Genomic DNA, 10724 nt, shown 5'->3' with positions numbered 1-10724 from the left:
TAAAACATGACAGCCAGACAAGCCAGTGTATTTGCATATGAATGGAGTGGAAATTAGCTGACTTCGTGATCTGCAAGGTAAGTACTTTCATGTGTCAAGCAGATGACACGTTTTCTTTGCCATTTCCGAAACGTATTAACGTTTAAGACATGGATTTCATGTTGTAATGTTAACAAGGTACCCAAAAGTAGTTCAAATGAATGTTTTCATTTTATTAGCTAAACAAAACTTGTTTAATTAAACATTGAAATTTTTGCGGAAATAAGTCTTGTTTGCATAGCGATTATGAAAATAAAGTCATTTAGTCTGTAACGATCTACAAAATTCTAATCATTAGGTCAACACACCGTTGATATAGCATCGGACGCTAATAGTTTGTCGAATTCCATTGTGGCTTAGAGGGGGACACTATTTGGCCGGGGGACATTATTTGGCATGACAAGCCCTATAAATTAGACTAAGTGCGATAACTTGAGGATCATCAATCAATAAATGTACAGAACCATTTAAAATCAATGTGCCAAAACAAACATGTCTTTCCATCATCTAGTCCCTTTACGGCCTGAACATGAAGCATATATAACTGTTATTTACTGATGTCCTCTCAAAATGTAGGCCTCTATAATAGTTCACCTCCACCAGAGGGCAGCAACAGCCAGATAAAGTATCCAAATTGACAGCTTTCACAATTTTACAATAACCCATATAACACAGTGAGAGGCTGTTTCCTGGACACTGATTCATTTAGTCCCGGACTAACTATTTCATTGGAGATTCTTTGAGAATTTTGAGAAAGCTTCAGAAGACAGGCAAATAATTAAAACCACCATTTAGGCCAAATTATTTTTTTCTTCTCAATTGTCAATTTTATCATTCAATCATCAGCTTGCACATCAGAAATAGAATTTTGCGGTATAGATTCATTTGTTCTATACCAATTCCGTGAACCCTTGCTACTCTTGCATCAATATAAAACAAACTAAAATCCCATAATTTTGTTTTGTGGCCCTCTACGATTTTAGAGCATATATATCAGGGGCACAATGGTCGCTGCAATTCTCATAATTTTTAAACTTTGAATTCTGGAAGTCATTTATTCAGTCTTCATTATCTGCACTTACAGCTTTGACTTCAGCACTGCAATTATATCCTCAACTGCACTGATTAATCCAACATGGAGGAATTTCAGAAAAGTGTTTTTTGCAAAGACATTTCGAGACACTTACCAGGGAGGAGCTGTGCCCTGGTTTGTTCATGCAGATAGACCCCAGCCAGCCAGTTATATTGCAATAAGACGCTTTCAATTGCTGTTTGAGTGTGCCTCAATCCGTGGTGTACAAAGTGAAGAAGGAAATAAGAGTGTGGGGGAAAAAAGTGATTAACTCCATCTATTCTATTCTTGACACAAGATGGAGGAGGTATTCCCCCCTGTCATAATCCATACATACTTTTCTCTATTGTTGAACATATTCCCTGTATGGTCATTCATTAATACCTCCGTGCTGCTCCCAGCTTAACCTTACGTTCTTTTCTGGCATAATCACATAATCAATCACTGTCCCATTCCCTAACTAGGGAGATGGAGAGTGAGAATGTGCATGAGGAGGGGGGGGGGGGGGGGGGGGAGAGAAAAACCCTTCGGCCTGTCTTCCCAAGCAAGAGGAATAGTGTGTTCAGTCGGGCTAACACAGGCAGAAAGCAACATAGGCCCAGTAAATATTCAATTGAAAGGATTCCCAGATAAGGGAATGGAGGCAGCACCCATTCTTCTAGATAAGAAAAGATGGAACCATCTGGAGGCAGGGTGATAGCAAACTCCCACGCCATCCGAGAGACCTCGCTCTCATCTGCTGCAGCGGGGGGGAGAGCAATAGAGTGCACACTTTTATCACAAGTTCAAAATGAATTTATTCTCATTCTTTATGCAGTGGGAAAGGAAGAGGAAACGGGGATACCTGGTCAGTTCAACTGAAATGCGCATTCAACTGAAATGTGTCTTCAGCATTTAATCCAACCGCTCTGAATCAGAGAGCCTTAATCCACATCCACGTCATTGGTAGGTTTTGGCAAACAGAAAAGGGTTATTATTAATCAATATTAAAATGTATTATTATTAGTAGTAGTGGTAGTATACTGAACAAAAATATAAACGCAACATGCAACAATTTCAAAGATTTTACTGAGTTACAGTTCATATAAGGAAATCAGTCAATTGAAATAAATAAATTAGGCCCTGATCAATGGATTTCACATGACTGGGAATACAGATATGCATCTGTTGGTCACAGATACCATAAAAAATGGTCTTCGATCAGAAAATTCAGTGAGTATCTGGTGTGACCACCATTTCCGACACATCTCCTTCACATAGAGTTGATCAGGCTGTTGATTGTGGCCTGTGGAATGTTGTCCCACTCCTCTTCAATGGCGAAGTTGCTGCATATTGGCGGGAACTGGATGATGCTGTCGATCCAGAGCATCCCTAACATGCTCAATGGGTGACATGTCTGGTGAGTATGCAGGCCATGGAAGAACTGGGACATTGTCATCTTCCAGGAATTGTGTGCAGATCCTTGCTTCATGGGGTCATGCATTATCATGCTGAAACAGTCAGCATGCCAATTGCACACTCCCTAAAAACTTGAGACATCTGTGGCATTGTGTTGTGTGACCAAACTGCACCTTTTAAAGTGGTGTTTTATTTTCCCCAGCACAAGGTGTACCTGTGTAATGATCATGCTGTTTAATCAGCTTCTTGATATTCCACACCTGTCAGGTGGATGGGTTATCTTGTCAAAGGATAAATGCTCACTAACAGGGATGTAAACACATTTGTGCACAACATTTGAGAGAAATAAGCTTTTTGTGCGTATGGAACATTTCTGTGATCTTTTATTTCAGCTCATGAAACATGGGACACTTTACATGTTGCGTTTATACTTTGGTTCAGTGTAGTTGTAGGCCTATATATTTTAGGAGAATACCACTTGACGTGTTCCATACAAAAAGAAGTGGTACTTCATAGAAAACCAATGCCATTGGGGAAATAGACTTCCGTCTTGTGTATTCTTGTCCACCACACACTCATATGGTATCTTGTTGTCTCATCTGATATGCTATTTCTCACCAGCCACATGTGATTTGGCTCTAGGGTAATGCTTTTGTCACAGTTTTTTATCTGTCCTCTCACTCAGGTATACACTATCCAGTTCTCCCTAATTACCCTCTCTGGATTTTACACTTGGCCCAGAATTTGTCATGCTTGATAACGGATTCAGCAGGTCGATAGGAGATTTACTTATAGAGCCTCTATCTATGTGACCGGCATCACTGACTGGCCGTTCCTCAGGCACCTCACTGAAAGCTGTTAACTGTATGATAACAGCGACCTGAAGTGATAACCTTTCTCCAGTCTTGAGGACACACGATTTGTTCCATTTGGGCTTTATTGCAGTCGCAGCATTTTTTTTATTCAACCTTGGGTTCTCTGCTTTGCTCAGATTGATTTAATGGGTTTGAGAAGGAGGTTAATGGCTGTGTCCGCTCTAGACAGTGAAACGCAGGTAGACATTTGCTACAAAAGCACTGTTTGGTATTTCATGATTTAAAAAATATATATATTTTGAAAGATGTCATCTCAGCCAAAATATTAGGAGTGCATGGGATCACACTTCATGACAGATTGCACTATGATCGTAATTGTTCAAATCTATTTTCAGAGCTCTAAAGCCATTTCGATAAATGGATTGTAATTAGGCCAATTGTTGTCCTTGCAGATTTTCATTATGATGAAGAGAAAGGACACTTAATTCCATTTGTAAAAGGTTATCATACTCAGCAGGCATGGCTGATTTAGAACTAATACCTCTGGGGAAGTGTGATCTTGGTTTGGGACAGTATCTAATCGTTTTTGATAAAGGAAAATCTTCTTACACTTATCAGTATTTTAATGAGTTGTCCAAAACGGATCGAGCAAGGACTACTTGACTCCTTTTTGAGTCAGATGTACAATATCCCTTAAAGGGGCATTTCAGCAAGCCATGACACCCATCATCTCAGATTGTTCTGAAATCATTTATGTAGGTCGAAACAAATAAGATTATCATTCCTGAAACATTATTTTGTTGAAATAAAGATAATTGATTGCGCCCAAATTGGCCATTTTAAGTTATAGGATGTATATATTCTTCAATAAATATAGTACCTAATATCCGACTTGGACCATAATTCTACCTAACAATGATTAGACATGAGGAATCCAATAAAACGATCAAAAGCCACCCACGGACCCACACACCCCAACTCAACAACCAGTATACAATATCAGTTCTCTGTCTGACAGGTAGTATGGAGCTTCTGCTTGGAGTATTGCTTCTTAATCCTTATTAATGTATTCCATGTGAATCTGGTGATGGTTTTTTCCCCCTGTTAAGAGAAATTAGCCATTGAAGTTGCTTGCTTTATTTACCGTAAGTTAGTGTGAAGGTAGCACGTTTTGCCCACTAGATGCCACTGTTCCTGCTACTGTCACCACACCCTGTAATCCATTTTGCTTGTCTCTTGTATTTATTAAACAGATCACAATTTTCTTTGGAACTTTGGGTAGAAAACCAAAACTTTTGCTCATGATGAAAATTAATTTCAATCGTGTTTCTTGTGCTTTTTAAAGCTGGAAAGACTCTGAAGTTACTTTAAAAAAACATCCAATTTACTTCATGATAAATGATGTCTTAATCTGAAATGTCATATACTACAAATTGCAATAACATATCACTCTGGAGTCAGATTTAAAGGAAAATACCTCTCAAAAACAAACTTTTGGTATTTGTTTCATTAGCCCACTGTTGATACAGTCCCAAAATGTTTAGCAAAATGTTTCCTTAAACAGAATGTGTAATTTAGCCTATTCAACACAAAAACTGTTTCAAGTTAGCATTAGGCAAGTCTGATGCTGTGAAAGAAAGGAAATTCTTGCCTACTTCACCAATATGTTCTTTGTGTGTAGTTCCAGTTAGCCACACATCTAAAAAGTAATGAACTACTGAAAACACTACCAAGATTTTAATTGAGTTCAACTAACAAATGTAATTCAATTACAAATTAAATTACCCCCCAGGGGTACCTGCAATGCAGTCGGGGGTACGCCAAATAAAAATGTGATTATTTTATTGATTTATTTTTAAAAAATGTAAAAAATTCTTCACATTTTCAAACAGTCCATTTATATTTTCGAACGGGTCTATACATTTGGGTGAGGTTTTTTCCTCACATAAGTAGCCTCGTTTCACTGCCAAAAATAAAATTTAAACAGTCTAGTGTTCAGCAAAATAACAACACAATGTCAAATACAGGTAGCCTAGTCAAATAATTATTATCCAATCACATTAACCGTTACTCTCTCGCAGGAATTCCACTAACGGTACGTATGTAGCCAAACGTAGCTGCTGCTCATTCCGTTTGCTCTAAAATTGATAAATAGTGCAGAAACCTTACTTATTTCAACCATGTCCATAGACACACATACCAGCTCTACTGGTAGCACTGCTACTACCAGCAGTACTACAACTGCACCTGTCGACGGCACAAGTTGTTCTGCTTCCACGAGCACATCCAATGCTAGCATCAGTAATTCTACATTTGTTGTTAGACCAGCTAGCATGGACACTGACAGTTGTGTATCTAATGCAGCCAAAGAGCTACTGCCCCCTTACCCGGGAAAGCACCGAACAACAGACAGGGACGTTGGACCATCGAAGAGGCGCAAATATGATGAGAACTACATTGATTTGCGATTCACTTATATTGGGAGTAGTGCCTTTCCTCAGCCACAGTGTGTTATATGTGCAAAAGTACTATCTCACAACTCGATGAAACCTTCACTCTTGCGCAGACATTGAGAAACAAAAAATGGCAAATTTAAAAATAAGCCACTGGAGTTTTTTTTATCGAGAATTAAGACGACTTTCAAGTTGTAAGACATGAATGAAAGCAACAGATACCATTAATAAGAAGGGGCTAGAAGAGTCTTCAATGGTGAGCTACAGAGTGGCTAGGACAGACAAGCCCCATACAATTGTGGAGGACTTAATTCTTCCTGCTGCCACGGATATGGCTGGGACAATACTGGGGGAAAAGGCCCAAAAAACTATACAGACAATGTCTTCATCAAACAACACTGTTTCACAACACACCAGTGACATGGCAGGAGATGTTTTGAAACAATTACTGCTTCGCATACAAGCCAGTGAATTCTATGCGTTACAGCTGGATGAGTCAACAGACATGGCGGGCCTGGCACAGCTCCTGGTATATGTCCGTTACATTTATGGGGGGGTCAATTTAAGGAAGACATCCTCTTCTGCAAACCACTGGAAACCAGGACAACAGGAGAGGATATTTTTAAAGTACTGGACAGCTTTGTGACATCAAATGGACTTTGTTGGTCAAGATGTGTTGGTATCTGTACTGATGATGCAAAAGCCATGACAGGGAGACATAGTGGAGTGATAACGCGCGTGCAAACAGTTGCTCCCGACACCACTTGGGTACACTGCAGCATCCTCAGAGAGGCTCTTGCTACCAAGGGAATGCCTGACAGCTTGAAAGACGTTTTGAACACTACAGTGAAAATGGTTAACTTTGTTAAAGCAAGGCCCCTGAACTCTCGTGTATTTTCTGCACTATGCAATGATATGGGCAGTGACCATGTAACGCTTTTACAACATACAGAAGTGCGCTGGTTATCAAGGAGCAAAGTATTGACACATTTGTTTGAATTGAGAGACAAGCTTAAAGTTCTCTTTACTGAGCATCATTTTCACTTGTCTGACCGCTTGTATGATGACGAGTTTCTCACATGACTGGCCTACCTGGGTGACGTTTTTTCTCGCCTGAATGATCTGAATCTAGGATTACAGGGACTCTTTCCCAATACAGATGACACAAACAACTGGATTCGTTATCCCTTTCATGCCCTGCCTCCAGTCCACTTACAGATATCTGAACAAGAGAGCCTCATTGAAATTGCAACAAGCGGTTCTGTGAGAATTTAATTTAATCAGAAGCCACTGCCAGATTTCTGGATTGGGCTGCGCTCCGAGTATCCTGCCTTGGCAAATCACGCTGTTAAGACACTGATGCCCTTTGCAACCATGTACCTTTGTGAGAGTGGATTCTTGGCCGTCACTAGCATGACAACTAAAGACAGGCACAGACTGTGTGTGGAAAATGATTTAAGACTGAGAATCTCTCCAATACAACCCAACATTGCAGAGTTATGTGCATCCTTTCAAGCACACTCTTCTCATTAACCTGTGGTTAATGTGTTATTCACAATTTTTGATGAACAAACACAGTTTTATATGTAAGATGGCTAAATAAAGAGCAAAATGATTGATTATTATTATGTTATTATTTGTGACCTGGTCCTATAAGAGCTCTTTGTCACTTCCCATGAGCTGGGTTGTGACAAAAACTCACACTCATTATTATGTTTAATAAATGTATTGTATAGTGTGTGTGTGGCAGACTTACATTGATGGCAACATTTGAGAGTGTGCTGACCCTGGTGCTGGAGGGGGTACGCAGCTGGAGGTTGAATGTTTTGAAGCTGTACCGGACTAAAAAAAAGTTTGGGAACCTCTACTTGAACCCTAGCGCTGTAGTAATGGTATGGAGTTGAGTCTGCTGCTATGGTTTCATATTCTGGAGGGACACTGACTGTGTGAATTTATATCAACCTTAGTTTTGATCCTTTTCTCTAGTGTGCTGCAATGTAGTGTCGTAATCTTAATGATAATCTGTCCCTGTATTTCAGCCCCCAGCATCTGTCAGGCTGCTTGGTTCTGGAGCTGCGTCTTATCAGGGGCCATGTCATTAAATCAGTCTCTTAGACAAATTTCACTCCCGTTACTCTTATCAACACATCAGCATGCTGTGATTTCCTTTTCAATCTGGACTTTGTACAGTACTATAGGCTGAGGGATAAAAATACACAAAAAGGCTTTTCCTGCATATAGTTTATTTGAATGTTTGGATATTTGAAAACATGATACATTTGCCATATTATGGATAGTTTAGAAATGAATGCGCTTAATGTATATTGTCCCCCCATTTGACGGTGCCATAAGTATTTGGACAAATTCACTCAGTGTAATAATAGTCTACATTTTATACACTATAAGTACCTTCAAATGGGGGACTAGATACATAAAGTACTTTCATTTCTAAACAGGTAAACAGATATGCATGAAAATACCCTCAACTCAAAGGTGACATTCTCTACTGTCGCATTTTGGATTTGATCTCAAATCCGAAATGCTGGCGTATAGAGCCAAATTAAACATTTATCTTCCCTGTCCAAATAAATACATAGGGGAGTGTAGATATTCTGTGTATTCATTACAATATCGTGGACATACCTTGTGCATTTGAACAGATTTGCAGATGTAGGACATAATTAGGAAAACAGAACTACAATGTTCAAAAGGTATTGTCAGTCTACTGAAAGCAGAAATCTGGGATCTTGGGTGATTGGTCGCTCTGTGTTGTTGATGTTTTAAAATGTGATAAGTGTGCTGTCATGTCTAAGTTCTTACAGTGTGACATACAGTGTGATGATATTAAGTATCTCTGGGCACAAAGGCCAACGATTGATTGTGCTGAGAAATGGGTTCAATAAATGCTGTATCTACAGAGACAAGCGTTCAGGTCCTATTTTGACTGACCTCTGGAGGATGGGGTGGGCAGGGTGCTCAGTTCTCCTCAGAAAGCACGGTTCTGTCTGAGTGAATGTTCTGATTGTTTCAGCACTGTGCTTCAGTGGAGGGCAGTGCAGAATGAACTCCTCTGATCCTTCCCACTCAACTGTTTGATACCAGTTCAGTCAGTCAGTTAGCCTGGGGGGTGGACAGAGCCAGAGTCCCCTCATCCAGACCCAGACACACTCTCTTAGATTCAGGGAAACTGCTGTATGGGGACAGACCAAGAGGTCTCTTGCTGGCTGTCTGTGGGGCATCCACACTGTCTCTGTCCTCCCAGAGAGCACTGAGAGTCTCAGGGGGCTGGTAGCCGGGCTCCTGGGGGTCCAGGGGGTCTTTGGACAAAAGGATGCTGATGGAGGGGACGGTCCTGTGAACGGTCATCTCCGATGCCCCCCCTTCGTGGCTCTCCCACACCTCCCTTACACCCTTGTAGCGCAGCTTGGTCAGCTGGTGCAGAGACCCCACTTTTCTCTTCATGATCTCAGCGCATGTGATGGTCTTGGTGACGGCACGACCTGACCCAGAGAAAACAACCTGCCTCAGGCCTCCGCCTCCACTAACCCCAACACCACTGACATCCCCCTGCATGCGAGCCATGGCAAAACCCATGAGGTTACGGATCTTACTGCCCTCCTTGACACGCATCTCCAGCACTCCTGAGGCCAATCCTGGGAAGGGGCACGGGCAGTCCTCTTCTGTGCGACACACCTTCTTGAACCCACCCTGGCCCGGTTTGAGTGCGGCGGGAGGTGGAGGTAGAGGTGTAGGCACTGGGGTGGGCTGTGTGTTGGAAACACTGTTGACAGTGCAGGAGGGCTGCCCACTGTAAGGCTGAACCTGATATACTGGGCACCTAGCTGGGATCACACCGGTTTCCATTGGGACCTGTGTATTCCCTCCAGGTCCGGTGTATGGTCTGACAGAGTCCCTGACCTGATACTGTCTTTGAATGCTGGCCACTCCAACTCCACAGCCGGAATACATCTCTTCACTCCTGTATCTTCTCCAATCATAAAAGTCCAGTCAGAGACCCTTACTCATATGGGATCCAGCACAGCATTGTTTTCTTATTCTTGTTAGAGGTTTTTTCTGTAGACGTCTGCGAAAGTTACAAGGCTTCAGACAGGAATATTATCCGGCTCGCAGAAAGTGCTTTCAATGGAGTCTTTCATGCTGCTTTACAGACAGCTGAAAAAATAAGATAAACGCTGGGTGGTGAATTGAGAATACAAATGGGGCAATTCAAGATGTAAAAAAAAAAAAAATACTTGAAAATGCATAAATTCTCAGCTGAAGTGTCCTTTCTCTTGTTTTCTCTCGATGAGCCTTTATCCTTGTAACCTGGAGACTTCGATGCTTCAGTCTAACTTTTCAAGAGAAAACGGTTACTTTAGACAACACACTCAATACACCTTCTCACTTAGGGTTCAGATCCAGCATTTATCAGTTGGATTCATATCATTCATGTCATCTCACTTTCTGGGACGGTCCAGTTGATTAGCATCTCTTCTCCTTTCGTGAACCTCTTGGCCAAGGTGCTCTGGGGGAGCTGTCCCCTGCAGGGCTGGGCCAGGGGTGGCTGTAGGCTGGAACCCTGGGCGTCCTGCCTGGAACTCTGTGTCTCTGTCTCCAGTTATGCTCTAGAAAGTGTGCCCTCTGTTTCCCCACAAAGAGACGTAAGGGACAGGAGCTGCCTCACAAATGCTCGCAGGAGGAGTGTCTACTCTGTGTAGTTGGGGGGGGGGGGGGGGGGGGGGGGGAGCATTAGGAAAAGGGGGGGGGGGGGGGACAGCCCTCTTAAAGGCACAGGCCTTTCAAATATCAGATGAACACTTTCCCTCCACAATAGAAACCTGCCATGGAGGGGAGGGGGGTTATGTCCCTTTTAAGAGCCGTAGCGAGCACAGATCCCGGGCAACTTTGTCAATCTCTTTAGAGGACGTTCCAGTGCATGTGTTCAAT

The 10724-nt window shown here is 41.8% G+C and overlaps 1 protein-coding gene across 1 annotated transcript; it reads right to left on the bottom strand.

The window, feature by feature from the left end:
- Nucleotides 1-8003: 8003 nt before the first annotated feature.
- Nucleotides 8004-10450, bottom strand: LOC110506475 (ribonuclease P protein subunit p25-like). Its single transcript, XM_021586114.2, has one exon. It carries the CDS (start codon nt 9744-9746, stop codon nt 8889-8891), a length of 858 nt encoding a protein of 285 aa, XP_021441789.1. The 5' UTR covers nt 9747-10450; the 3' UTR covers nt 8004-8888.
- Nucleotides 10451-10724: the final 274 nt, after the last annotated feature.

This window comes from Oncorhynchus mykiss, chromosome 26 (assembly GCF_013265735.2).
Source record: "Oncorhynchus mykiss isolate Arlee chromosome 26, USDA_OmykA_1.1, whole genome shotgun sequence".
Classification (NCBI taxonomy): Eukaryota; Metazoa; Chordata; class Actinopteri; order Salmoniformes; family Salmonidae; genus Oncorhynchus; species Oncorhynchus mykiss.
The sequence above is the reverse complement of the archived record's forward strand: the minus strand, read 5'-3'. Positions and strand labels throughout refer to the sequence as shown.

Excerpts from the sequence above, each read along its gene's own strand:
- LOC110506475 (XM_021586114.2), bottom strand. The coding sequence starts at position 9,746 with ATGTATTCCGGCTGTGGAGTTGGAGTGGCCAGCATTCAAAGACAGTAT.